The 27,709-nt window shown below is 52.5% G+C and overlaps 1 protein-coding gene across 2 annotated transcripts in view; it reads right to left on the bottom strand.

The window, feature by feature from the left end:
* Positions 1-1,023: 1,023 nt before the first annotated feature.
* COL5A3 (collagen type V alpha 3 chain) overlaps positions 1,024-27,709 on the bottom strand; it is a gene marked incomplete at both ends in the record, with an annotated part of 37,437 nt that continues 10,751 nt past the window's right edge. For both annotated transcript variants that reach the window (XM_079701741.1, XM_079701740.1), the window contains 55 exons: positions 1,024-1,170; positions 1,265-1,504; positions 3,770-3,838; positions 5,601-5,713; positions 5,794-6,001; positions 6,573-6,626; positions 7,058-7,093; positions 7,174-7,227; positions 7,517-7,624; positions 8,051-8,104; positions 8,636-8,689; positions 8,861-8,968; positions 9,167-9,220; positions 9,378-9,431; positions 9,825-9,878; positions 10,063-10,116; positions 10,757-10,864; positions 11,395-11,448; positions 11,561-11,614; positions 11,725-11,778; positions 11,971-12,024; positions 12,101-12,208; positions 12,859-12,912; positions 13,355-13,408; positions 13,497-13,604; positions 13,715-13,822; positions 14,673-14,726; positions 14,959-15,048; positions 15,222-15,329; positions 15,460-15,513; positions 15,636-15,689; positions 15,784-15,837; positions 16,248-16,292; positions 16,416-16,469; positions 16,639-16,683; positions 17,618-17,671; positions 19,962-20,015; positions 20,665-20,772; positions 20,899-20,952; positions 21,060-21,104; positions 22,701-22,754; positions 22,902-22,946; positions 23,049-23,102; positions 24,068-24,112; positions 24,256-24,309; positions 24,461-24,505; positions 24,688-24,741; positions 24,849-24,893; positions 25,237-25,290; positions 25,476-25,529; positions 25,828-25,881; positions 27,040-27,093; positions 27,244-27,297; positions 27,396-27,452; positions 27,594-27,677. In XM_079701741.1, the coding sequence (XP_079557867.1) occupies positions 1,024-1,170; positions 1,265-1,504; positions 3,770-3,838; positions 5,601-5,713; positions 5,794-6,001; positions 6,573-6,626; positions 7,058-7,093; positions 7,174-7,227; positions 7,517-7,624; positions 8,051-8,104; positions 8,636-8,689; positions 8,861-8,968; positions 9,167-9,220; positions 9,378-9,431; positions 9,825-9,878; positions 10,063-10,116; positions 10,757-10,864; positions 11,395-11,448; positions 11,561-11,614; positions 11,725-11,778; positions 11,971-12,024; positions 12,101-12,208; positions 12,859-12,912; positions 13,355-13,408; positions 13,497-13,604; positions 13,715-13,822; positions 14,673-14,726; positions 14,959-15,048; positions 15,222-15,329; positions 15,460-15,513; positions 15,636-15,689; positions 15,784-15,837; positions 16,248-16,292; positions 16,416-16,469; positions 16,639-16,683; positions 17,618-17,671; positions 19,962-20,015; positions 20,665-20,772; positions 20,899-20,952; positions 21,060-21,104; positions 22,701-22,754; positions 22,902-22,946; positions 23,049-23,102; positions 24,068-24,112; positions 24,256-24,309; positions 24,461-24,505; positions 24,688-24,741; positions 24,849-24,893; positions 25,237-25,290; positions 25,476-25,529; positions 25,828-25,881; positions 27,040-27,093; positions 27,244-27,297; positions 27,396-27,452; positions 27,594-27,677 (3,897 nt within the window). The remainder of the gene's footprint in view (positions 1,171-1,264; positions 1,505-3,769; positions 3,839-5,600; positions 5,714-5,793; positions 6,002-6,572; positions 6,627-7,057; positions 7,094-7,173; positions 7,228-7,516; positions 7,625-8,050; positions 8,105-8,635; positions 8,690-8,860; positions 8,969-9,166; positions 9,221-9,377; positions 9,432-9,824; positions 9,879-10,062; positions 10,117-10,756; positions 10,865-11,394; positions 11,449-11,560; positions 11,615-11,724; positions 11,779-11,970; positions 12,025-12,100; positions 12,209-12,858; positions 12,913-13,354; positions 13,409-13,496; positions 13,605-13,714; positions 13,823-14,672; positions 14,727-14,958; positions 15,049-15,221; positions 15,330-15,459; positions 15,514-15,635; positions 15,690-15,783; positions 15,838-16,247; positions 16,293-16,415; positions 16,470-16,638; positions 16,684-17,617; positions 17,672-19,961; positions 20,016-20,664; positions 20,773-20,898; positions 20,953-21,059; positions 21,105-22,700; positions 22,755-22,901; positions 22,947-23,048; positions 23,103-24,067; positions 24,113-24,255; positions 24,310-24,460; positions 24,506-24,687; positions 24,742-24,848; positions 24,894-25,236; positions 25,291-25,475; positions 25,530-25,827; positions 25,882-27,039; positions 27,094-27,243; positions 27,298-27,395; positions 27,453-27,593; positions 27,678-27,709) is intronic.

The raw sequence follows: 27,709 nt of genomic DNA on the forward strand, positions 1-27,709 counted from the left end.
TAAACAGGCCCATCACTTCCAGTGAATCCCATTATAATTAGGTTCCCCGACCCCCAAAGCTACCTCTACCAAAAGACTCAATTATTAAGACAAGTGGTGGCAGATTCCTTCGGTGAGACAAGAGCCTGACCCTAAGAGAGATATGGCCAGCATCAGATGAAAGGCAGACAGGGACACAGTTCACTGGTTTATTCTCAGACTTGAGATGCCAATTATGCCCTATGGCCTGGGGCAGAGCGGGGGGGCGGGCAGGAAGATCATGCTAGAATCTCTCTCATCATATCCCAGCCTTCCCTAAGGAAGAAGCAGATTAAATATACAACAGAGGGGGTTTTCCCTTTTAATACAGACCCAGGTATAAATAGGGCAGCACCATTAGGATCCTGATTTACCCCCCACCATCATGTTCCCCAAACCATCTGGCATGGCAAGGTGCATTTGGGGAGATACTGGGGGGAAGCCGTATTCAGAGCTAGCTGGGCTGAGGCAGCAGAAGGAACACACAGCTCAGTCCAGGGAAGTCCCACTTCCCTCTGTAGTCTGACTTCAGTTCCTTCACTGTGAACCCACCTGAAAATAGGAATGAGTGGAGGGGTCCCAGCCTGGGATCAGGAGACATCCAGTGCTTAACTATGCAGAAGGTAGCACCAAAGGGTGTTTGTTGAGAGCACTGACTGAGGGGTGGGAGGCAGGCATGGGGGGGCATTCATCAGCTCTGAGTTAGAAGTTCATTGCATGGGGGTCGGGGGAGGGAGTTGAGCATCGCGTGAGCATCAAGGGGACAAAGAGCCAGACTACAGTTATGCCAGCTGGGGTGAAGTGCAGGGAAATGGGACTCATGGGCCAGGGGAGTCCAGCCTCCAGACCCCCGGAAATGGAGAAGGAATACGGTTTGACCGTGATGAGCAGACTCTCCCCTGGCTCCACAGTCCCAGGAGACGATAAATATGATGGCTTCAAAGCCTCAGCACCAAATGTGCCCCACCTGGGGCTCCCTCATTGTCCCTCCCACCCCTGAAGCTCTCAGCTGCTAAAGCAGACGGGGCCCAGTTCAAACCCAAACTTCTGGTTCGTCTGGCCAAAGTCAGCGGACGCCACGTCCCATAAGGGCAGAAATCCCACTCGGGAAGAGCTGAACTGGAAGAGGGTCTTCGTCTGTCCCTTCCGGAGCTGACCGTGGGAAGACACGGATGCTGAGTCAGGGGGAGGGCAGCCACAGCCTCCTGCCCTGCTCTGGCCAGCCCCTCACCTCCCCCCACCTTACCCTGCAGCCATCATAGGGGACAGTGATGGTGGCTGCTGCCGTCTGGTTGAAGGACAGCTCCTCCCCGTTGGTCCCAAGGAAACTGACAGAGCGGCCATGGTCTCCTGCAGCTTCGTCCAGCCAGGCGGCCGAGTTCTGGCAGGAGTATGTGAAGCTCTGGCGGGCTGTGGCACTCAGCAACTTCAGGAAGGTCAACTGTACCACACTCACCGGGGCCCCATCAGCATCCACGTAGGAGAACTGGAGGTGGGACAAAGGGGAGGTGAGGGTGCTCCATTCGCCTCTACTCTTTCTGAGGTACCCACCTCCCAGGATCTCCACCCACTGCAGACCTGTGCGCCCTACCATGTCCTCATCTTTATCAGCCCCACCAGCCATCCGGCCGTCCATGGTTCTCTTGCCAGCCCCTAGGCACGTGTGGCTACTGAGCCCTTGAAATGCAGCCAGTGAGACTGAGAAAGTTTTCAAAACTTTATTTAAATTTTAATTTTTTTCTGTTGGCACTCATTTTTTAAAAACCGAAGTAGAGTTGATTTACAATGTCGTGTTATTTTCAGATTTACAGTGAAAAGATTTAGTTATTTGTGTGTGTGTATATATATATACACATCTACTCATATATATATTATTTTTCAGATTCTTTTCCATTATAGGTTATTACAAGATATTGAATATAGTTCCCTGTGCTATACAGTAGGTCCTCATTGTTCATCTATTTTATATATAGCAGTATGTATCTGTTAATCTCAAACTCCTAATTGATCCCTCCCTCCCCTTTTCCCTTTGGTAACTGTAAGTTTGTTTTCTATGTCTGTAAGTCTATTTCTGTTTTGTAAATAAGTTCATCTGTATCATTTTTTTTAGATTCCACATGTAAGTGATATCATATATTTGTCTTTCTCTGTCTGACCTACTACACTTAGTATGATAATCTCTAGGTCCATCCATTTAAATTTTAATTTTTTATTTAATTATTTAATTTAAAACTTGTAATGTTAATTGATAACTAATGACTGAGCTTCAATCCATTTATCAGAAAACTGAGGTTTGGACCAACTTGAGGATGTGAATCTACTTTTTCAACTGCAAGTTTTATGCAACCTAAGTACTTCCAAGGAAAGTTAGTGTCCAAATTACGATGTGCTATAAATATAAAATATGCACCAGACTCTGAAGAACTCAGAGGGGAAAAGTTTAAAATGCCTCAATAATCTTTATATTGATATGACAATATTTTGGATATATTGGGTTACATAAAATATATTATTAACTTATCACTGGCTTGAGATAACTGGCTTGGTAACGTGTCCTGGCTTCCTTCTCTTCCCTATACTATTTCATGTTCCACAACTGATGTCTTCTGGAATCACGTCCCAGATAAATCCCTTGCAATTGAGTCTTTGCCTCAGGGTCTGTTTCAGGGGAACCCAAACCAAGATACCCCCTGACATTATATGATAGCTTTGTTTCCTTGGTTATTGTCTGTCGGCTTCCTTGGTCATATTCCCAGTAGAATATCAACTTCATGAAGTTAGGAGCTTTTCTTTGGTGCTATGTTCCCAATGTTTAGCATACACATATATGTTACATAAACAAATCTCAAATGAACCCAAGATTCCACTCCATCCCGTAAACCTGACCTTCTTCCCATTTACATATCTCAGAACCTCACTAGACATCAGTCCCTCAAACCAGGAACCTGGGTGTCATCCCTATCTCTTCCCTCCCCTCCATCTCATCAATTACTCATCTCATCAATTACTGACCTCATCAATTACTATTGATAGGTCCTATTCACGTGCCATCTCATCAGTTGACTTGTCATCTCATCAATTACTAGGTCGTACTGACTTGCCCTCTTAGAGGTTGTTCTAAGCCATGCCCTCCTCTCCATCCCCATAGCACCAGCTCCAGCCTGGTCCCTTCCTTGCTCTCTTGGACCAACACATCAGTCTTCTGGGTCTCCCAGCCTCCAATTTCCCCATCACCACCACCAGCAGCTCAGAGGCATTTTTCTATCACAGAGATTTAATCTCGGTGCCTCCCTCACTTAAAAACATTCCATGGCCCCCTACTGCTCATAGATCTTTCTGAGAAAGTGGGTCTAGCTCACACCCACCTCCTCAGCCTCTTCTCCTACCACATTCCCCCCCACACTCTCTAGAGCACGTTTTCTTTATATTTACCAGGCCCTCTCTTGACTCTAGGCCTTTGTATATCCTGTTCCATCTGCCTGGAACACTATGCCTTGTCCTCCCAAACTTGCAACCCAATTTATTCCTTAGACCTCAGCTGAGCTGTGACTTCTACCGGGAAGCCTTCAGGTCCTTCCAGCACTGCCTCTGGATCGCCACCATGACCTGTGTTTGCCCTATCATACATCTGATGCTGTGATCATCAGGAAGGCAAAGTGATTCTATCCTATTCATCTCACTTCCTCCAATTCCCATGCTGGTTCCCACCAATTTTTATACCATCCCCACCTTGGCCTCCAGGGCAACTCACCTTCTTCCCTCGGCGGAATGTGCTATACCAGCTTCCCAGCTTTTCTCTGGACCAGGAGGCCAGTTTCACCTGGGGGATGGAGGGGAGGGTGTAGCAGGTGCCCCAGGGGGCCACCATGTCCTTTCTGCATTTACCTCCCCACAATGAAATCTACTGACTGCAAATATCAGGGACTCTCAGTCTGTTCTCTGACTGTTGGACTGGACTTGGCTGGTGCACAGGACAGACCCAAGAGGCTGGGTGGTTCCCGCCTTCTGAGGCAGCCTCCACCAATAATTGATGAGAGCTGGTGGATAAATGCCCCGGCTCCCTCTCCCCGAGGTGGGGGACAGCTCCCAGGAGCCTAGCCTACACTGTCTCCTGGAAGTCCCCAGTGGAACTGAGACTTGGTTGTCCAATGTGATGTTTTAACAGCACACCCCTTATTGGCTGCCTCCCCTGGCCCCTCTCACTTACCCCTCCTGGGATCACCTCCTAAATAAATGACTTGCCCTTGTCAAACCCTCATCTCAGGGTCTGTGTCTGGGGAACACAAACCAAGAATGTTCCTCACTCCCTGCCCCAGCCTCTCTCTGGGCAGAAGGAAGATGAGCTGGTGAGAGATCAGGCCTCAGGTGTCAGCAACTGTTTAGAGATCAAGCCCTGCCCTCAAGCCCCCATAAATTGGGTGGGGGTGAGCTCATCTAAATTTGCATCCACTAGGGTATCTGAGTTCCCACGAAACCAGGGCTCTGACCAGTAAAAAATAAGAATAAATAAGAAGGACATTATTGGGTACTTTTGCAGGCCTGTGCTGACAGCGTGTTTTACCTGCAGTAGAGGTATTAACACAGCGACGCACATAGTCAGTGTTCAATCAGTGTCCCCTGATATGTTCGTTGGCACCTCAATGGCACAACCACCCTATGAGGTAGATATTTTCTTGAACCCCACTTTACAGATGAAAAAACTGAGGTGACAGATCTGGATTCCAGTCTGATCAGTCCAGGGTCCAGAAGCTCACTGCTCACCCACTGCCCTCTATAGCTAAGCCTGGTGCTTGGTGTCAGAGGCTGTTAGGCTCAGGGCTCCCTGATGGAGAACCCCAGGATTTCTGGGGAACCAGGTGGAGGGCAGGGAGCCCATGGGGCCTATAAGACAGCAGGTTAGGAGGCACAATAGAGCGTGGATAAGGGCTGGGACAAGAGCCAGACTGTCGTGGGTAATCTTGTCCCTCTCTGTGCCTCAGTTTCCCTGTCTGGGGGATGATAACAAAATTGTATTTTTTTAATTGAAGTATAGTTGATTTACAATGTTGTGTTAGTTTCAGGTTACAGAAAAGTGATTCAGTTATACATACATACATATCTATTTTTTTCAGATTCTTTCCCCTTATAGGTTATTACAAAATATTAAGTATAGTTCCCTGTGCTACACAGTAGGTCCTTGTTGGTTATCTATTTTAGGGATGATAACAGAATGGCCACATTGGTGGTTGTTAATGCAGCCAAGCGCTTAGGGCTGGCACACATACCTGCTATTTCAAGGTTCTCCATCATTATTGATTTCTTTACTAGATTTTCTTATCTGTCTTTCTCCATAGAAAATGAGCTCCATAAAAGCAAAGCAGTTTGTTTTTTTGTTTTTTTGTTTTTGGATTCTCTGCTATAACCCCAGCATTTCAAGGAGTTGGCATATAGTAGGTGCTCAACAGATGTTAGTTGACGGAAAAATAAAGTCCCAGTCAACGCCTGGTGTGTGTGTGTGGACAGGGTATGAATGAAACGGTTTCCAGAGTCTGGTCCCTCCTTCCACCACCACCACCTCCCACTTCACCCCCAGAGGTACTCACGGTCTCAAACTTCTTGTCTGGGTAAAGGCAGGTCTCTCCTCCCGCCGTGAAGTTGCAGAAAACCCTGAGCGCATCCCGCGCGCAGCCCTGATTGGGGTCAATCCAGTATTCCCCTGCCGCAGAGCCAGGTAGGGCGGATGAGCCGGGCGGACCCCAAGGCTCCCCGCCCGCCGGGGGAGGGACGGAACCTCACCGTCGGGCAAATGCGGGTAGTTGCGGTGCAACTCGCCGCACACGAGGCCCGGGTTCTCAGCCGTGCCCGGAGGGCGTCGCAGCTGCTCCAGCTCGAAGCTCAGCGATGTGATCGAGGCCAGCACCTCCTCCAGGCCGCCCTCCGGGACTCCTGGGCCCGGGACCGAGCGCCGGCGCCGGCGCAGCCTGTGCAGCTCCGCAGACGGACCCTGGGTGGAGGTGGGGATGGAGGAGAAGAGGAGATCAGAGACACAGGAGGAAGAGACAGAGAGAGAGGGGCAGAAATGAAAGACGTGGGGGGCAGAAAGACACAGGGGTAGGGGGAGAGGAGAAAGGGGAGGGAGAGATAGAGACAGGGACGGGGGAGATAGACAGTCAGAAACAGAGGGAGACACGGGAAGGAGAGAGACAGAAAGGCTCAGAGATGGGGAGAGGATAAAAAGAGACAGAACCACAAAGTCAGGCAAAGGAGAGAGAGAGAGACAAGGACAGAGAGAGACAGAGAGAGGGGGCGCCCGGAACAGAGAAACGAAGATAAAATAGTGAAACAAGTGTTTGAGATAGAGACAGAGAAAGGCCGGGAGAGATGGACCTACGAGATACGGTCAGAGCCCCCATGGATGTCCTCCCCAACGCCCTACACACAGCCCAGATCCTCCTTCAGCTTTTGGGCCACCTCCCACCCCACCTGCACCCCCTGAACACTTGGTGTTCCGCCCAGTTCTGGGCACTGAGGGACCCAAGGGGGACACACTCCAACATAGTCCCTGGGTAACTCACCTGGGGGCCGGGGGGACCTGGGGGTCCAGTGTCTCCGCGGGGACCTTGGGATCCCTGTAGGGAGAAGTCATTTGGGTGTGAACTCTGTCGATGGAGACCACTGCCTGCCAACACACACACACACACACACACACACACAGCACTGGGGGTAAGGACATGCAATTTTCAGCACCAAGCATAAACTGCAAATGTTCCTTCTATATGTGAACATCTCTGAAGTCATCATCTTAACATCTGTGACAAGTCATAGTTTACTTGGTAGAACTGTTTTCTTCCGTAGCAGTTTATAAAATAATGGCTCATCTTACACTGGATGGCATCTTAGATTTGATGAAATACAATGGTAGGTGTTGAAGAAATACTTGTTGAATGCCTGCCTGACTGAATAGATAAATGAATGAATGCAAAGGCCCTGAGGGTTCTGGCGCAGTGAAGGGGGCTGGGAAGCTGGCATGTGGGAGCCCAAGGGAACAGTGAGTACTCACCAGGGACCCCTTTGAGCCTTTCTGTCCTGGAGGACCCTGTGGGGTAGAGACAGGGAGAGCCGGAGTCCTGGCTGGCCCAACAAGGTGACCCCACCCCACAAATCCCTCATACTCACCACCACACCTCGGGGTCCAGGGTGGCCCAGAGAGCCGATGGGACCAGGGGAACCCTGGAGAAAGGACATCAGAGTCATCATTGGTAGGGTTCATCCCTATGGTCCAGACACATCCCCCAGACAGGCTTCCAGTTCCATCCAAAGAAGACCCCAAACCCCAGATGCAGACTTCAACCTTCAAGTCCCCAGAGAGAGTCCCCCATTTTCTCCAGACACAACCCCTATTATTCTAGACCCAGGCTTCCCAAATCCCCACACCCACAGTCTCCAAACAAGCCCCACTTCTGCCTCCCCACCACCCTCTGAACACAACCTGCCCACTCGAGGCAGGACACACACTCACAGGTTCTCCCTGGAGGCCAGGGGGGCCTTGCACTCCTGGCAAACCCTGATCCCCTTTCTCACCAGCCTCCCCAGGGGGGCCAATGAGACCAATTAATCCGATGTGGCCCTGGAGGATAAAAGAGGCACATGTGGGGGCTTCCCTGGTGGCGCAGTGGTTGAGAGTCTGCCTGCCAATGCAGGGGACAGGGGTTCGTGCCCCAGTCCAGGAAGATCCCACATGCCGTGGAGTGGCTGGGCCCGTGAGCCATGGCCACTGAGCCTGCGCGTCCGGAGCCTGTGCTCCGCAATGGGAGAGGCCACAACAGTGAGAGGCCCGCGTACCGCAAAAAAAAAAAAAAAAAAAAAAAAGAGGCACATGTTGGGGAAGAAGTGCAGGCGGGGGATTGGGAGATTTTTCTCCTAGAGCCTTGGAGTAGTGAGTTTGGGAACAGAGGAGACTCCGATCTCCTAGCCCTCTGGCTACAGAGGGAGGTAAGGGTGCAGGAGAGGGGAGTAAGTGGGGGAGGAGAATAATGGAAGGAGGTATCCTTACCTTTTCCCCCTTGAGGCCAGCATCTCCCTTCAGCCCTGGGAGGCCAGAGGGCCCCTGGAAGGAGAGTTAGGGGTCAGTTGGTGAGTCTCAAACAGAAAGCCTCAAGGTCCATGTGAGTGATTGGGGGATGGTCACATGGGAAATTACCCAGGTTTCAAATGGAATTACCAGGGAAGTGGTCATGGGGATGATGGTCAAGAAAGAGGAGGGATGATGAGAGATGAATGAAGGGGTTTGTTGGAAGATGGCCAACTTGGATGGTCAGTGGTCAACATCAATGTAGATGGTCAGTGTAGGCTATTAAGATAGGTGGTCTGTTTGGTCAATGTAGACCATGAAGATAGAGGGTCAGTGTGGATAGTCAGTGTAGACCATCAAGACGAAGGGTCAGTGTGGATGGTCAGTGTAGACCATTGAGATGAGTGATCAGAAGAGATGGTTAGTATAGATGGTCAGGGTTGACCATCAGATGGATAGTCAATGAGTGGTGAGTCTGCAGCATCAGCACCCATGGTCACTAGATGGTCACTGGATGCCCAGTGTGGTTCCCAGGGCTGGGACCTCAGGGACAAAGAAGTCTCTTACCAGGGGGCCAGGAGGGCCCAACTGTCCAGGAGGTCCCAGGAGGCCTGGTTCACCCTAGGGCAAAGCAGAACATGGGGGGCTGAACTCTGCCAGAACTCAATGTGGATGTCCCACTGCCCACCAGGGTCAGCTCCTCCTAACTATGGTGAGAAATTACAGGATGGGAGCACATAAGGAAGGCAGTATCCCACCCCCCCACCCTGTGCCTGTTCCCACCCCACTCACCACAGGGCCGGGGATCCCTCGAAGACCCTCAGGCCCAACACGCCCAGGGGGCCCTCGAGTCCCCACTGGGCCTGTCCTCCCTGGGGGCCCGTCAGGACCTGGTTCCCCCTGAAAAGGACAGGGGCAAGGGAGGGGGCAGAGAGAGTCAGGGGGTGGCTGCCTCCCGACCCGCCAGCCAAGAACCAGCAGGGAGGGGGGCGGAACTGGAGCACCCGTGGTGTCCCAGGCCTCTCCCCATTCTGATGGCCCAACTGTTGGCTGACAGGTCAGGATAAGGACCCCCCACCCCTTGGCAGGGGCACTCACCTTGGTACCTTTCTCCCCTTCTCTGCCTTCTCGACCCATGTGACCAGAAGGACCCTTAGGGGAGAAAGTGTGAGTGGGGGGCTGTGAGGTGAGTGGGTGCTCTGGGGAAGAGTGGGGCGTTTGTAGGGGGGAGCGGGGGGCTGTGAGAGTGAATGGAACAAATTTGGAGCCAGGGCAGCCAGGAGGTGGTGGTGGGGTACTCATCACTCACCCTTTTGCCAGGGGGCCCAGAGGGACCGGGTTCCCCAGAAGCACCAGGTGGACCCTATGGAGATTATAACCAGCAGGGTAGTTGAGGATGACGGTTTCAGGATGCCTTTTTTTTTTTTTAACATCTTTATTGGAGTAGAATTGCTTTACAACTGTGTGTTAGTTTCAGCTTTATAACAAAGGGAATCAGTTATACGTATACATACGTCCCCATCAGGCTGCCTTTGATGCGAAGACAGCCTTCCCCACATATGACCCAGCACCAGCCATCTCCCGCCTCTACCCTCAAGCTACTCACATTCACGGTGAGGCCCCAGAGAGGCAAAGCAGGTGCGTCTACAAGGGCCCTGGGTACCTCATTAACCCACTCTCCTGACCCCCCCAATTCACCCACCCACCAGCCCCGACCCCCTTCTTCATGCACCACATCCCCTGTTCCCCTACTCACCTGTCCCCCCACTTCTCCAGGGTCTCCCTTCTCCCCTGGGGGGCCGTCTTGACCCTGTGGTGGGAGGAACAAAGTCGGAAGGGGTCATGGGGGTACATGAGAATTTAGGGGTGAGGTTTGGAGGAAAGTGAAGGTTATTTTCTCCATCGACCTTGCCCAGGTGTGTGGGGGCGTTGTGGAGATGGGAACAGAATAGAGAATATGCTGGGCTTTCGAATAAGGAGGGGGTCACACTCACCGAAACCCCAGGGTCTCCGGGGGGGCCTAGGTCTCCTGGGAGCCCTGTGGGGCCCTGGAACACAGAATGATGGATAATTATATCTCTGAATGATGGAGTGTTCATTCATTCATTCAGTTAACTGTGCCCAGGCACAGTTCTGGTTGCTGGGATACACTGGTGAACAAAACACAAAATCCCAGCCCTGGTAGAAGGAACATTCTCGTGTTTAACGTGAGCTAAGTATGTTCCATGCATCATCTCACTGCATCCTCTAGGCTTAGGACTCACAGATAGAACTGACCTCAGAGAAAGGACTCGGCAAGTGGTGGGGTGGTGAGATTCAAATCAAGGTCCCTCCTAACCCCGAGCCCCATCGCCATGGTGGGAGGGGCTCCACCTCTGCCCTGATGGCAAATCCTTCATCAGCCAACTCTGACCCAGCATGAGTCTCAACCTTGACCTTTCCAGCATTGTTGGAACAACTCAGTGTGGAACCAAGTTTCCCCTACTGCAATGACATGTAACCACTCCATTTTTATATTGATTCATTCTTTCATTCAACCATTCATTCACTCAGCCATGTTCCGGGGTGCTTGTGGAATCAGCACACTGGAGGATGGGACCCCCCTCCTGGCTGGAAGTTGGGGAGCAGGTTCAAGGTGGCACATGTGCTCCTCCCCGAGTCTCTCCCTCCATGTCCCCCAGGACTCACCACGTTCCCTTTTGCTCCATCCTCTCCGGGGGGGCCTTTCTTGCCCGGGGGTCCAGCTGCCCCAGATGGGCCTGCATCCCCCTTTTCACCAATTTCTCCCTTGGGCCCCTTTGCAGAAACAGAGTTCAGAGGCGCCTGGACTCTCCAGGGGTCAAGGGTTAGCATACCTGGACTCAGGAATCTGGGTGGCCTGGGGCTTTCCTGGGGTTAGGGGTCAGAGTAGCCTAGACTGCCCAAGGGTCAGAGGTCAGAGGAATCTAGGATTCATAGGAGTCAGGGGTCAGGATGGTCTAGTTGCCCAGAGGTCATGGGCAAATTTGGGCTAGCCCATGTGCCACCCTGGAGTGAATCAGAAAAGGGATCCCCTATGGGCAACTCATCCCCAAGCCAGGGCTTGTGGTTTAGACCTGAGCCCCACCTGCCTCCTCAGCCCTACACCCTTGTGCAGTATACAACCTAGAGAACTTTGGGTAGCAACCCTGATACCTTTCAGGGCTCTGTCATCAAGGTAACGGGGGATGCCTGTAGGTCCTGGGTCAGTGGGTGACCTAGGGCTGCAGAGGTCATGGTGGCCCTAGATGCCCAGGGGTCAGGGATTCCCTGAGATGGGTGCAGGGACACTGGACAAAGTCACTCACAGGGATGCCTGGGATTCCTGGGGGTCCCGGGTCTCCAGGCTCCCCTGGCTCACCCTGCAGGAGGCAAAGTGAAGGTGAGGAGGGTTCCCATCCTGGCAGCCACCCCCAGGCAGGACTGGTTGTGCCTCCCCACCCCAGGCAGACTCCTGTTCTCTTTCTCTCTCACCTTCTCGCCCACTGCTCCAGGCTGACCAACTCCCCCAGGCAGCCCTGGAGGACCCTGGAGAGACAGCAAGGGGTACAGCTGGGACTGTGCGATCCCAACGGCCCCTTCTTGGGCAAGCCATGTCCTCACCTCTGAGACATCCTGCCCTCCCCCAGAGTCCTCACCTCTGATCTGCTGGGACCCTGGGGACCCCGAGGGCCTGGAGCTCCATGGGGACCCTGTGGGACAGTCAGAAGAGTATCCAGTGACTCCATGGTCCTTCAAAACTCCACTAATCACAAACACCACCCTTGATGCTGGTAACCCACATGATCCTTAAAATGACAATGTGATCTGTGACCCCCCCCAAATTGGTTTAATGGCCACCCCTGCCCTACCACCACCACCCCATTTTCCCCCATTGTCCATACCATGGACCCTACATCTCCAACTTCCCCCTTTTCTCCAGGAGGGCCTGGCATCCCCTGTGGAACAAAGAAGCAAAATTGGGGCACAAAGTGGGAAGGACCAGAGGCTGTACCCCTAAACTCAGACACCTACCTGCAGGCCACGGGGGCCAATCATCCCCACGAAGCCTCTCACTCCATCATCTCCTTTCTGCCCAAAGAGGCCTGGAGGTCCCCGGTGTCCCTGAGCCCCATCTGCCCCCTGGGAGGAGGACAGGGCAAGGCACAGTTAGTTAGGGTCTGCGTCAAGGGTTGGAGAGAGGCTCAAGGTCAAAGTCAGGATTGAGGCTCAGGGTTGGGATTCAGTTTGGAGAGGGTCAGGACTGGGTTTGAAGTTGGGGATGAAGGTTAAGCGTCAGAGATTAGGAATGAAGTCAAGGGTTGAGTCAAAGTTTTTCTAAAAACTTTGCATTGGGTGGTGAGTCAGGGTCAAGTTGAGGTCAGTTAAGGTGGTGAGGGGAAGGTCCAGATGGGGTGGAGATGTAGGGTAGGGTTTGAGGTTAGGGCCAAGGTAGAATCAGAGTTTGAGCCCGGGTTTGGGGTCTGCATTGGAGGGTGGGTCAGGACTGGGGTTAAGGATAAGACTGGGTCAGGTTCGGCTAATGTTGGATGTGAAGATTGGGTCTGAGTTGGGATTGAGGTTAAGGTCACAAGCAGTGTTGAGATTAGGGTTGTGATGGGTTCAGGGGGTGAGGTCAGGATTGAGTCAGATTCTGGGGTGAGCTCATATTGAGTGTTGGCATGGAGGGGTAGGTCAGTGTCAGGGCTGGGTCTGGGCCTGAGTCACCATGGAGAACACTGTCCCTTCCCACTGGGGATCCAGGGGATGGCCACAAAACTGGGAGCACTCACCGGGGAGCCTGGGTGTCCCACAAGACCCCGTATCCCTGTTGGTCCAGGTGGGCCCTGGAGGAGGGAATAGAGTCAAAAACCCCTCAGGTTCAAGACTGGGGGAGTGGAAACACTAGAGATGTCAGTCACTGCACCCCTGTCCACTCCCCTCACCAAGAAGCTGCATTTCCCTCCCCCAACCCTGTCTTCCTAGCTACCAACTCATGGGACCAGACAGAGCATCTGTCCTAAGTTTGGCCCATCAGGACGTTTGCCCAAAAGTCCCACCAGGACCCAGGGACTGAGCTGGCTCCCTGATGCTGTGGCTGAATTTCCAGAGGGAAACTGGGGGTGCAGTTGGCCCCTTTATTCCAGGTAGCTTGAGTGGCTTCTCATACTTGCAGGTGTCAAGATGGGTCTCATGAAGGCAGGGAGCTCCGTGACCTCCCCCTGGCCATCCTCCACATCCCTCTCCCCTCCCCGAGGACCACCCCCCTCACTGGGGCCCCCCACTCACCGCATCTCCCTTATCGCCTTTGCTGCCCTTGTGACCCGGGGGTCCCACTTCTCCCTGCAGAGGAAACAGGATGAGGGAGGACCACGCCTCCCTCTACCCCCATCCTCCCCCAGCCCTTCCCCTTCCATGAACTCTCTCTCACCTTGTCCCCATCCTCGCCAGAAGGCCCCACACCTCCAGGAGATCCAGGAAGCCCCAGGGGCCCTGGGATCCCGTCTTTGCCAGTGGGACCACGGGGGCCGCGTTCACCCTGATGGGCGGAGTGGAAAGGGGTATGTCGGGGCCAGGGCAGAAATGAGCTCCTGATATGTAGAGGGCTGAGTCTGGGGGATGCCTGGGGGATGGGGGGCAGGCACTTACCGGGGACCCCTTCTCGCCTGCAGGGCCAACAGCGCCTTGGCCTCCACTTTGGCCAGGAAGCCCAATGCCCCCTGCTGGGCCTACAGGACCGCGCTCCCCAGGGGGGCCCTGAAAACAGGGGGGAAGGGTCAGGGATAAGAGCAGTAGTGGTGATTCTCACTTATTGGAGGGTTTTCAAGCAGTCAGGCCCTGAGTCGGGTGGTTACCAGCACATCCAATCTATTCCCCCAGACAGCAGCCAGAGGGCGCTGTGAACACCTGAGTCAGCGCACGTGCCTCCCCTCCCCGCCCACATCCCTCTGGGGCTCCCACCTCACTTGTTGAAAAAAAAGGTTTTCCTGGCAGCCCACGAGGTCCTGCACGACTATGCTCTCATCTCCTAGGCTCACTCCCCTCCAGCCACACGGCCCTGCTCACTGCTTCCTCCAGCCTCAGGACTTTGCACATGCCGTTCCCTCTGCCTGGCACACTCTTCCCCCCAGACACCCACATGGCCCCTGCCTCACCGCCTTCAGGTCTCAGCTCAAATGTCACCTTCTCAGGAGGCCTTCCCTGGCCTGCCTATTTCAACGGCTCTCCCCTTCTCCCCTTTACTCTGCGCTATTTTGCCTTGTGGCATTCATCACGGCTGATCCCTTATCTCCCTGGCTAGATCGCAGCAAACTCCAGGAGAAAGAAGGTTTTTAAACGCTGATGTCTGGCACGCAGGTAAGTACGTGCCCAACGGATCATCTCATTCAGATTTACGATCATCTAGGAGATGGGACTATTTTACAGACAAGGAAACTGAGGCTCGCGCAGTGACATGACTGCCCAGCCAGTGAGCGGCAGAGTTGGCCGTGACCCCGACCTGTTTGGCTCCCCAAATAGCAGACTTGATGAGGACCATACCCAGCTTCCCAGAAACCCTGAGACCCCTGCCCCCTGCCCCACACACAGCAGACGGGTTTACACTTACGTTAGCCCCGACGGGGCCGGGGGGGCCCTTGTCACCCTTCAAACCAGTAGGTCCCTGAGGAGGGGATGATTCACAGTTGAGAGACTCCCAGAGGTGCCCCCGGGTCCTGTCTTCACTCTGGGGGGCTCAGAGTTCTCACCCGCTTCCCGGCCACTGAGGTTCACGGATCTGTCCCTCCTGCAGCCAGTGTTTTACTATCACATTTGCCCCTCCCCTGGGCCCCCTTTCCTTCTCTGCTTCACAGCCCAGCCAGACACATTCAGGAGGGGCTCCAAACGATACTCACTGGGTCCCCGGGGGCTCCTTGGGGACCAGGGAAGCCCCTGCGTCCAGGTGGCCCTTCCTTCCCGAAGGGTCCCAGTGGTCCCAGGTCCCCCTGGAGGAGTGCAGAGGAGGGAGGTCAGACTCCAGAGAGGAGGGCGTCTCCCCTCAATCTGTGAGTCTGGGCCCCCTGCCCCATGGCGTTGATTCTGAGCCTGGAGGTGCCGTGGGGACGTTGAGGGACCTTTGGGGTCACTTGATGAGATCTCCCGCGGGGCAGGGTCTCACCTTGGCCCCCTCTCTGCCTTCCAGGCCCGGAAGACCTTGTTCACCAGGAGATCCAGGGGGGCCTGGGGGCCCCCTCTCACCCAGAGGCCCTGCTTCTCCGGTCTTTCCCTGGAGAGGAAGAAGGCTCATCTTGAATGGAGGTGGCCTGGGGTGGGGGTCTGCCTGAGATCACCTCCCCCTGCCCCAAATATCCCCGAACTGGTGCAAAACTAGGGAGACCTGTGGGGTCCACTCTGACCTGAGGACCCACGACACCAGCTGGTCCAGGTGGGCCTGTCTGACCTTGGAAGCCCTGAGGAGAAACGTTAAAAGGAGGGGTCATGAAAAAAAAAAAAAAAAAAAAGGAGGTGTCATGGAGGGGAAGAAATGGAGAGCCTAATGGGGTCATGGGTCAGAGATCAAAGGGTTTCTCACCAATTCTCCTCTAGGTCCAGGGTGCCCACGTTGCCCGTCTTTCCCTTGGGGGCCCTGAGGGACAAGGTGGGAGAGAGTTGAGGCACAAACAAGGAGTCCCCCCACTGCCTGGCTCCCCCTTCCCCCCCAGCAGGGTGAGCTCACTTACAGGGGGACCCCTTGGTCCAGAGAACCCAGGAGGGCCTTGCAGACCTGGGAGGCCCTGAAATGAAAGCAGAAATCATTCACTCATCCCTCCCGCCTGCCCCTGAGTCCCACATAATGACAACAGCTTGTTGGATCCTTCCTGCAGGCCAGGCATGCGGTCAAGCATTCTATGCACAGGAAGTCATTTCATTCACCACCACAGCCCTTTGGGATGGGGACTGTGGTTATTCCCATTTGATAGAGTTGGAAACTGAGGCACAGAGAGGTTAAGTGACTCACCCAAGGTCACACAGCAGGTGAATGGCAGAGCTAAGACTTGAACTCACAGCTCTCTGACTTCAGAGGCTGTGCTTTTTCTGCATTCTGCACTATAATGTCTCCCCACCTTCTGGGCTTGTCTCCTACCCAGAATCACACACACACACACACACACACACACACTCACTCACTCACTCACTCACTCACCTTTTCTCCAGGGAACCCAGAGGCTCCGTCCTGGCCCACATCACCCTAGGATAGAATGAATGAGACTCAGGCTGCAGAACAAACTCAACAGGGAGGTATTGGAGGGGACTTGGTGAGCCTGGGGCAGAGGGCCTGCTTGGGGGGCCTGACCACCCACCCACCCCATACCTTGGGGCCTGGTTGCCCCGTGGCACCTGGTTGCCCCCTCTCTCCACGGGAGCCCTGAATAGAAAAGAAGCAAACATTGGAAGTGAGAGGGTGGGGGAGCCTAGGAGATGAGGATGAGTCCTCTGGGTCCCCCCACCATGACTACCTGAAGTAACCCAAACCCTCTTCCCACCCACTTCTCCTCTCGCAGCCCCTCCTTCCAGCCCTGCCCCCATTTTCTTACTGGTGGTCCCCGCTCTCCTTCCAGGCCTGGCTGCCCAGCCTTCCCCTGGAACATAAATTAGATGAGGGGGAAGCAGAAGAAGGTGATGGTGCAAATACATGACACAAACACACAAATGCACCCAGTCAGAGACCTGGAAAGATGTCTGCCCCACATTCACTTGCAAGCCTTTCATTCACACGCATGCATAAGTACAGCTTACACATGCAACTACGCAAAGATCACAGGCACCCAATTATATTATGATTGCACCTACAGGTCCACACATACAAGCACAGTTGCTCACACAGACACCTATTTATCACAGCTGCATGGTATGCACACATGACTGCATGCCATCACAGCATGCAAGGGGTGACCGCAGCTTCGAGATGACACTCGGAGCCTGTCATGTAATATGTCCCTTGCACACGTGTCTATCCAGTGTAAACATGTATGTGCATGGATTCATGTGAGGACACGGTCCTGATAAACACAGCAGTATACAAACCCTCATGTGCATATACACAATGTCCATTTACACAGCTACAGTGCACACATAGCGAAACAACACATGCATGTATATACAATCCCCCAGGTGTGCAGAAACACACACATATATGTATTTCCCTATTCTTCCACACACTTCGACATACCCCCTCACACATGTACGCCCATAGTCACACAATGTACGTGCAACTGGTGCCCTCATTCACCCAGTCACAGGCCCCTAGGCTGCAGCACCCAGACCCCATCTAATCTGCACTGAAAGGCACACGGGATGCACATGCATACACAGACACACAGGCACATTTGCTGTAATGCCAGGTGGGATCACCTACATGTGCCCTGCATTGCACATGGCAATATGTGTGCACACAAGTGCTTCCAGGCATAGACACAGTCACCTAGGGCCCCATGTGCTATCACGCACAGCCATACACTCTGTTCCTCTCATGCAAGCCCTTCCCTCTCCTCTGACCCCTGGATTGCAACTCACCCGCTTCCCTTTTTCTCCTAATGGTGCCAGGAGCCCGGGAAAGCCAATAGATCCCTGAGTAAAGAGAATGAGAGAGAAGACATGGGTGTGAGGAGTGGGTGACGTTAGCCCCTCACCCCATTCAGCTACCCCCTCTTTTCAGGCATTTCCAGGCCAGGGATTCCAGAAAGTTCTTTGGCTCCTCCAGCCCCAGTGAGCAGCCCCTCCCTTGCTCACTCCATTCCAGCCACACTGGCCTCTTTAATGCTACTCAGATACCAGTACATTCCTGCCTCAGGGCCTTTGCACTGGCTGCCTTTGCCTAAAATGCTCTTCTCTCAGATCCCAACAAAGCCAGCTACTCCTCATCATTTAAATCTCATTCAGACATCACCTCCTTAGAGAAGCCTTTTGCCATCATCCTGACCACCACATCCTCAAGTCATGCTCTGTTTATCATGTCCTATTTTGTTCCCCCTATAATATTTGTATTGAAATGACCTTGCTCATCTGTTTACTTATTCAATGACTAGGACATAATGCTCTGGTCTTATTCCCTACTGCCTGGCACATGGTGGTGGCTTACTCAATACTTGTTAATTAACTGCCTCCAGTACTTGCTTTCCTGCCCATCGTCCCTTGACCTGGGGGAAAACATCATATGCTCTGATATCCCCTCTCACCCCTAACTGTGTTTTGAATCCTAGATCCATCACTAAATTAACTGTGTGGCCCTGGACAAATGGATTGACCCCTCTGAGCATCAGTCTCCTTTGTAGCCTGGGGATACCAACAATACCTCCTTCACAAGGTTTTCGTTAGGATTAAATGGGATATGTATAGAAAGTGGGTTGTTTTTTCTTTTAAAGGTACTTGGCACATAGTATGTGCTCAAGAAATATTAGCTGTCTTTGTTATTCATGCTGATTATTAGTAAGCGCTATGGACTGAATGTTTGTGTCCTCTCAAAATTCATATGCTGAAGCCTCAGTCCCTAGTGTGATAATATTTGGAGGTTGGGCCTTTGGGGAGTAAGTAGGTCATGAGGGTGGGGCCCTTGTGAATGGGATTAGTGTCTTTATAAGAAGAAGAGGAGACTAGATTTCTCTTTCTCTCTCTCTTTCTCTTTCTCTCTCTCTCTCTCTCTCTCTCTCTCTCTCTCTCTCTCCTTCTCCCTCTCCCCATGTGAGGACAAAGACAGAAAATGTTCATCTACAAACCAGGAGAAAAGCCCTACCAGAATCCAACCATGCTGGCACTCTGATCTCAGACTTCTGGCCTCCAGAACAAATTTCTGTGTTTAAATCACCCAGTCTAAGGTATTTTTATTCTAGCAACCCAAGCTGAAGAAGACACTGACCTCAACTAAGCCAACATATCAGGCCTCCTGTAAAGTATTCATTGCTTGTTGCCCAAGATGCACTGATCAGTCTTGGCTAGGAGGCTTTGTTCTAACTCCCATGAATTTCTGTTCCAACAGACTGAGTTCTGCTCTTAGTTTTGATACCTTGAGTTAATCCCAAACCTGTTTATGTCAGTTGCCCTTGCTATTGGGGTCATGTGACTTGATGAAAACTTACAAAAACTGATGAAATGTAGAAAGGGAAAAGAAAGATATCTGTAAAATCTAGGTTAAATGGAAAAGACTCAGTGTAAAGGGAAGTCACTAAAAAAAACCACTGTCAAATTAGGCATGAGCAAGATAACTGCTAGATCGAGATACCAAAAGTGTGGAACTCAAGGAGGATTCTGTACTCAGATTTCTTCCCAAGTGTCTTTGCGTTTCTGCTCCACTTTATGTAACAAAAAACTATAAATCATCAGTGATGTAATATGGGTGTGGTTTAGGCAGAAAGACATGTCTTACCAATAGCCTCATTCATCAAAACATTGGCAGCCAAATGTACAGTTTTACATAAGTACATTCTAAGTTATAATTAATTCAAGATATGTAAAATATGTATTTTTTATGAGTCTCCTCCTTACTGACTTTTTGTTTGAACCAACCTCAATCATACCAAATAAGAAGGATCCTACAGTTTTATTACCACCAAAATCATCAATTTTATCATAATCAAATTGATGAGGTAGATACTACTGGTATCTCCCTTTCGCAACTGAGAAAATGGGTTCAATAGACTTGTTCAAGATCATTTAGCAGGTAAGGTGTGACTTACTCGAGGTCACTTAGCAGATAAGGCTGGGTATTTGAGCCTAAGTTTCTCTGATGCCAAAGCCCACATCTTACACTTTCAACGCCCCATGGGGTGGACAGCTCACACCCTCAGACCACAGCCTGGACCCCCAGATGTTAATCAGTCTCTGAACCCTGCCCTTGCCCACCACCCTCCTGCTAGCTTCTGACCTTAGGGCCTGGACGTCCTGGGTAACCTGGGAGACCCGGCACCCCAAGCTTGCCCTGCAGAGAGATTATGGGACAAAGGTCAGAGACTGCAACTTGGAGGTCAGTGGGGGAGGGGCAGGAAGGCTGGGGCATGGTTGCAGGGGTAGGAGGGGGGGATTCGGGGAAACATGGGTTCAAGTCCTGGCCCCTGCCTGCTAGGGGTATGTCCTTGGGCAACTCATTCAACAATTCCAAATCTCAGTTTCCTTGTCTGTAAAATGGGGGTAAAAATGTCTGTTGCCTGTGGTGGTTATGGGGATAAAAATAAGATAATGTGCATGGAATTGCTCTGTAATGCTGAGCTGGGGAACTGAAGGAGCTGAGAGCCTCCTGAAGTTGGAGATAAAACAGCAAAGGGCAGGGCTTCCCTGGTGGCGCAGTGGTTGAGAGTCCGCCTGCCGATGCAGGGGACACGGGTTCGCGCCCCGGTCCGGGAAGATCCCACATGCCGCGGAGCGGCTGGGCCCGTGAGCCATGGCCGCTGAGCCTGCGCGTCTGGAGCCTGTGCTCCACAACAGGAGAGGCCACAACAGTGAGAGGCCCGCGAAATGCAAAAAAAAAAAAAAAAAAAAAAGCAGAGGGCAGAAGGCAAGGGGCCAGGGAACACCTTGCCTGCAGCTAGAGTCTGGGGTATAGACTGGAGGGGGTGACCAGGTCCACTCACCTTCTCCCCAGCTGAGCCTGGGGGTCCCTCCTCACCAACAAGCCCCACCTGCCCCTTCAGACCTTCAGGACCATCCTCTCCCCGAGGACCTGGGGGTCCGGGTTGCCCCTGGAATAGAAAAGAACTCCTGACATCAGTCCCTTTGTCATTCCTGTCTTTGCCCCAGTTCACCCCCTCTTTCTATTTCCCAAGTCCCCCAGATCCACCAGACCCCTCCTCTGGAGGTCATCTTACCCAATCGCCTTTAAGCCCCACATCACCCTTGAAGCCTGGGAAGCCATCCTCTCCCTGGGTGGAAGATAGTACAGAGATCAGATGTCAGGGCTTCAGGGAAGGGACACAGCCAGAGCCCCATTACTAGGGCTCCCCCCTCAAGGAATCCCCTCCCTTCTCACCTTCTCTCCTTTCTCCCCCTGGAGGCCCCGGTTGCCAGAGGTACCCTGAAAAATATAAAAGCTCTCAGGTCCCCCCTCCCCCCACTTAAGAAGGGCCCCAGACTCAGTCCCCTGCCCTGAAACAGCCAGGAGAGTCCCAAGAGGATGTCAGACTGGAGGAAGGGGGGTGAGGGTCAGCCCCAGAGGAAATTATCTTTCCCCAAAGTCTGCTAGTATTGTGTGCAAGAGGCTGCCTCTCCCCCGCCCCTTCCCACTGGCAGCCTCCCAAAGTCATCTGTGTGGGGGTGTGCAGGGAAGGCCAAATTTCCAAGTAATTGATTCCCATCTCCCGGGGACACTGTGTCCACAGTTCCTTCTGGCAGGAGAAAGAGGATGAACATTCCAGGCGCCGGCTGCATTCTAAAGGCAAAGGAATGTTTCCCATTGTGCTGGCTACAATGCGACTCTGTGCCTGGCAACAAGGGGAGTCTGTGCTTGGCTACAGCAAGACTGCTCAGTGCAAGCCCAGATGCTGCTCACGCCAAATTCTGGGCTTGGGCCACAAGAAAAGCTGCACTTGGCTACAGTGTAACTGAGCTCAGCCACTAAAACGAAATTGTACCTGGATACAATACAACTGTGTTTTCACAATAGCATGACTGTTTCCAGCCACAGGGAGACACGATATTAACCGCACTCAGTGACTACAACAAAATTATACTTGGATACAATATAACTGTGTGTTTTGACAATAGCATGACTGTCTCCAGCCACAGGGCAATTCATTGACCACAATGTAACTGAGCTTGGCTACAATTGTTCTCTGGCCATGGCTACCATGTAACTAGACTCAGCAACAACATAGCCGTCAACTATATATAGAAAACCATGCCTGGCTACAATGGAACGCTGAGTTTGGACACCCACAGGATTTTGTGGCCAGCTACAATATAACCACCTCCTTGGTTATAGTGTAACTAAGCTTGTCTATAATGCAAAAATATGAGGAGCCAGCTCTTGGCTACCATCAAACTCTGTTTTTAGACTACAGGTAATGGCTACCTGTACTTGGCTACAATGTAACTGGACTCAGCTACCATATAGATGTGAATTCCAATGTCCCTGCACTTGGTCAACAGTGAATCTCTATTCAGTACAGCTCTCAGCTTGTCTTAGCATTTCTGGGCTTGCAGATTGTATGGCTCTGGGGTTGAGCTTTAAAACAACCCTCTGCTTGATTACAGTGTGCTGACCTGGACCTGGGTGTGATGTGTGTGCTTACATTGAAATGGGTTCAGCCTCTAATGGGTTTAACTGTTCTCAGCTACAAGGTGACAACCATGCTGTACTGTTACCCTTTGGCTTTTCAGCTCCAAAGTAGCTATATATTGTCACTTCTACCACACTTTGCCTGGCAGACTGATTCCTCTCATCACACATACAGAAGTTTCTGATAGAGCTGGCTTCCAGAAGTCAATGCTGATGAATCAACCCTATCTGCAGGGAATTCCCTGGCAGTCCAGTGGTTAGGGCTCCGCACTTTCACTGCCGAGGGCCTGGGTTTGATGCCTGGTCGGGGAACTAAGGTCCCACTAGTCACGCAGCACAGGCAAAAACAAAACAAAACAAAACAAAACTCTGCAGGCCCCAAGTATCACTTACCTTCACACCCCGAGGTCCAGGATAGCCCGGAGGGCCTGCCGACCCTGCTGGACCCTGAGATGGACATAAGATGAGTGCCATCCTGTTCTTCCCCCTCCATGTTCCCAGTGCCCTCATCTCTCTTCTCATTTAATAGCCCCTGACTCCTGGCCCTGCCTGCCAACCCTCATCCCCAAATCAGCCCCTCTCCAGGTCACTCACCTGGGCCCCTTTCTCTCCTGTTGGGCCCTCATGACCTGGGTGACCCTAGGAGATAAACATTCTAAGTTGTCAGAGACCTGATATGCCATCCAAATTCCCAAGCCTCCCCACTTCTCCTTCCTCCTTCTCCCAGAACCTAGTTCTCACCAGAGAGCCATCAGATCCTGGGAGGCCTGGAATTCCTGGGTTCCCAGGGGGACCCTGAAAGAAGATGAATAGTAGGAGGAGACAGAGGGTCTCGGAGCCTGGCATTCCACCAGGAACGTCCTTACTCAGACATACAGCTACCTCAAGCTTAGAGAAAAAACAGATGCTACTGGCCAGGAAACCTATCCTCAGCTCTTCCAAACTTGCTGTGTGACCCTGGACAAGCTCTCTTCCCTCTCTGTGCCTCAGAAATCCTCTGCTTCTGGGAGGGTTGAGACAAGGGATGTAAAAACAGTGTGAGAGACGTGCTGGGGTGGGGGACTCCCCAGCCACACCTCTTCCTTTAGAAGCACCTCCAGCCAACAGCTCCACCTGAAGAGGTGTGGGCCTAGGCAGGCATGAGGTGACCCCCTATGTCCTGCAAACCATTGACAAGTCCAGAGGCACTTGGCCCAGGTAAGCCAATCAGATTCTCTCCTGAAATTTTGAGGTAACGGATATCTTGCCTCATAGAAACTATGATCAGATAGATTTGGATAAAGAAACTGTAAGGTCATAAGGAACTGGGGACTGAAACAGTGACAGAGCAGCACAAGAGTGTGTGTAGAAACAGAAGTTGGGGTAAGAACAGACTAAGATGTCAATAGAAAGAAGCCTGTTTTTCATGCGAGATGGAAACAGATGTGCAGAGGAAGAAAGATGACACCAGAAGACCCGAGACAAAGGAATTTCCTGGCCCATGAGTCTTGGTAATATTTCCTATGACTGGCTTCTTGAGGGTTCCCCTCTCTCCTGACAATATCCCCTTCTGATCTAGCCTTGGTGCGGTTCTGTTTCTGGCCATCAACCCCTCCCAAGTAATGACACTTGGTAACTCTGAGCTTATTTAGGGAATGTCGCAATTTATCATTATCCAGGGCTTACAAAAGGGGCCCTGGTGGGAAGATTTTCCTGCAGGCAGAGTTGAAGGGAAAAGATGTTGGGGGAGGGGAGGGAAGGTTGGGAGAGTTGTCACTCACCTTCTCCCCAGGAGGGCCAATGGGTCCCTGGGGGCCGGGGATTCCCTGGAAACATTTTTTTAAAAAGAGAGAAAGAAAGCATGAGAAAGCGGCAGCAAGCGCAGAGGCTGGGGAAGCCAGGAGCGGTCTATGACCTCGGCTGAGCCCCACTACAACCCGCCCCCTCCGTCAGGAAAGAAAGCTCAAACCTGGGACCCAGGATTTCCCTGCTGTCCTGGGGGGCCTGGCTCTCCTGGAGGACCCTGGGGAGAAAGTGAGGGTTCTGTGAAGCTGAAAGGGATTATGGTGTTGAGGTGTCAGGGAAGTTGAAATGGAGGGATCATGGGAGCGGACAAGGATATGGGTGGTCCTAGGGTCAGAGTGTCAGAACGCGTCAGGGATCAGAACACATACCACATTTCCTTTGGCACCTGGAGCACCATCACTTCCAACTACACCCTGGGGGAGGAGAGGGTGTGAGACCAGGGCAGACCCATGCACAGGAGCCTGCGTCTGAGACACTGAGAAGCACAGGTGAAAAGGTGAGTGGGCAGAGGACCCAGGCAACAGAAATGGACACGCAGAGGAGAGAAGGGTGAGAAAAAGACAAGTGGGACGTAGAGAGACAGCGACATTCTCACCGGGCGTCCCAAGGGGCCAGGGGAGCCTCTAGGGCCAATCAGTCCTCGGGGGCCCTGCAAGGAGGTAGGAATGTTACTCCAGCATCACTGCTCTGAGGTCCTATGAGTCCTGACTCCCTCCCCTGTGCCAGGCAAGGGGCCCAGGGGTCCCTGATACTCACCGGCTCCCCAGCCTGGCCGGTGGGCCCCGGAGGTCCCTCTGCTCCCTGTGGGAAAGCATATGACTTGGGGAGGGAGGAGGTATAACCCTCAGAGAATCACCTTCTCTCATATCGGCAGCCCCTTCCAGGGGATCTCAGAGTCAGAGTGTGTGGCTGGATGCAGCCAACTGCGTATATGTGATTTGATTCAGGCCCCTGACCCCAATCCTGGACCTGCAATCCTGGGTTTAACCTCTTAACTCTAGTCCTGACCCCACAACTCTCAGCCTGTCTCTTTGAGCCCCACTGGGGTCTCCTGACTCTCCAGTGCAGACCTTCACCCCTCCCCCAGGCTCCTGTTCTGGCTTTCTAGCCTCCAAACCACCCCCTAACTCTCTTCCAAACTTACCTTCTCACCATCCTCTCCTGGGGGGCCAGGTTGCCCCACATGACCAAAGTCACCCTGGAGTGGGGAACACAGAGGGCAGTTCAGAGTCAAAAAGTGGAGACCAGCCCCCAGGAAAGGAGATGGGGTATGAGGGGTGAGGACTCAGACCCAGGAATGGAGGCTCTGATATTGGGGGTGGGGAAGGTGTCATGAACATCGGGAGGGGGCTTGGATATGGGGGAGGGGTCTCACACACTCACTCTCTGGCCCTTCTCTCCAGGCAGCCCTGGCAAGCCATCAAAGCCCTGATCACCCTGCACAAAGAAACATCAGCTGAGGGACTTCCCTGGGGGTCCAGTGGGAAAGACTCCATGCTCCCAATGCAGGGGGGGCCGGGTTCGATCCCTGGTCGGGGAACTAGATCCCACATGCATGCCGCAACTAAGAGTTCGCATGCCGGCACAGCCAAAATAAATAAATAAATAATAAATATTTTAAAATAAATTAATTAAAATAAATTGGAAGAAAAAAGAAAGAAAGAAACGCCAGCTGAGCTTTGAATCCTCTGCCCTGACAGTCCCTCCAAGTCCCAGTCCTGGCCCCATCACCTACCTTAGGTCCTGTGTCCCCTGGGAGGCCTCGAGCCCCATCTGCTCCAGGGCGGCCCTATGGGGGAAGTGACATCATCAAGATATCTACTACCATGTATCGAGCACCTTCCTCATGCAGTGTCTTATGCTGAGGGCTTCTATATGTACCAATTTTTTTTTTTTTTTTTTTTTTTGGTGGTACATGGGCCTCTCATTGTTGTGGCCTCTCCCGTTGCAGAGCACAGACTCCGGACGCGCAGGCCCAGCAGCCATGGCTCACGGGCCCAGCCGCTCCGCGGCATGTGGGATCTTCCCGGACCGGGGCACGAACCCGTGTCCCCTGCATCGGCAGGCGGACTCTCAACCACTGCGCCACCAGGGAAGCCCTATATGTACCAATTTGACCTCTTAAATATATCTCAAACCCATCCATTATTCTTTAGCCCTAGTGCCCTTTCTCTATTCAAGTTATCATCATCATAAAAATTAAGAACACTCATCTTCAGTCTCCATTAATTTCCCTGCTGTATGTTCCTCATGGCACTTTAAAACTATCTGGAGGACTTCCCTGGTGGCACAGTGGTGAAGAATCCACCTGCCAATGCAGGGGACACGGGCTCAGTGCCTGGTCTGGGAAGATCCCACCTGCCGCGGAGCAACTAAGCCCACGCGCCACAACTACTGAGCCTGTGCTCTAGAGCCAGCAAGCCACAACTACTGAGCCCGTGTGCTGCAACTACTGAAGCCCACACACCTAGAACCTGTGCTCCCCAACAAGAGAAGCCACTACAATGAGAAGCCTGCACACCACAACAAAGAGTAGCCCCTGTTCACCGCAACCAGAGAAAAGCCTGCACGCAGCAACAAAGACACAACACAGCCAAAAAATAAATTTAAAAGAAAAACTATCTGGAATTATCTTGTTCATCATTTCCCCCAATGTGGCAGTCTTTTCTTTTGCATGTGCTGTTCTTTCTACTTGGAATGCCCTTCCTCTCCTTTTTCCCTGGTTATACCTCAGATCTCAGTTCAAGCATCATTCCTCTGCAAGTCCTCCCAGACTCAGGGACCTGGCCAGACTCCTTTGTCACACCCTCAGTGTACTGTCATTCCCTCTCCTCAGTGCTCTTATCCCACCAATGACACCAGCAGACCCTGGGAGCACAGAGCTGAGGCTCCTGTTGGGTGTTGGGAGATGGATAAGGGATGAGCTGAGGACCTAGGAGTCACTCACCATCTTTCCCTGTCTTCCAGGGGGTCCAAGAGGTCCCTGAAGTCCTCGGGGGCCCTAGAAGAGAAAGGAAAGGAGGAAGAAAAATGTCAGTAATTGCAAGGGTAACCCCAGCCCCTTTGCCATTTTCCCCAGCTAGCACTTTATCCTGTAACCCTGTGAGAAGACCCTTCCCATCAACCCTGTCCCCACCCCCACCAATCTCACCTGTGGCCCCATTTCTCCCATCTCTCCTTTCAGACCTGGATACCCAGGGAGACCCTTGGAGGAAGAAAGATAAGGTAATGCATTTAGAGGGAGTTTGAGTTAGAGTCATCTCCACTGATGCACTCCCCACTCCACGCAGTCTCCTTACTCACCACGGGGCCTGGGCGCCCAGTGAGCCCCACCAAGCCAGGGGGGCCTTTCATAGAGAGCTGAAGAGACAGGGGAACAAAGCCATCATCAGAAGTTAAATATCCACCTGTCTCCTGACTACTCACCAACTCCCATCTCTGGCATTCTCTCAATGTCCTCCCTTCTCCCCCCTGACAGTCTCCCAGTTATCCTTCACTCACCTGAGCCTGTTGCAGGACTGCCTGAGCCTGGGCCTGCTGGAAGGAGACTGGGGGTCCTTTGAGGGAGCCTCTTGCAAACTGGAACTAGGGGGCAACTAGTAGTGAGGGGAGCCTCC

Source organism: Hyperoodon ampullatus, assembly GCF_949752795.1.
Source record: "Hyperoodon ampullatus genome assembly, chromosome: 4".
Taxonomy (NCBI): Eukaryota; Metazoa; Chordata; class Mammalia; order Artiodactyla; family Ziphiidae; genus Hyperoodon; species Hyperoodon ampullatus.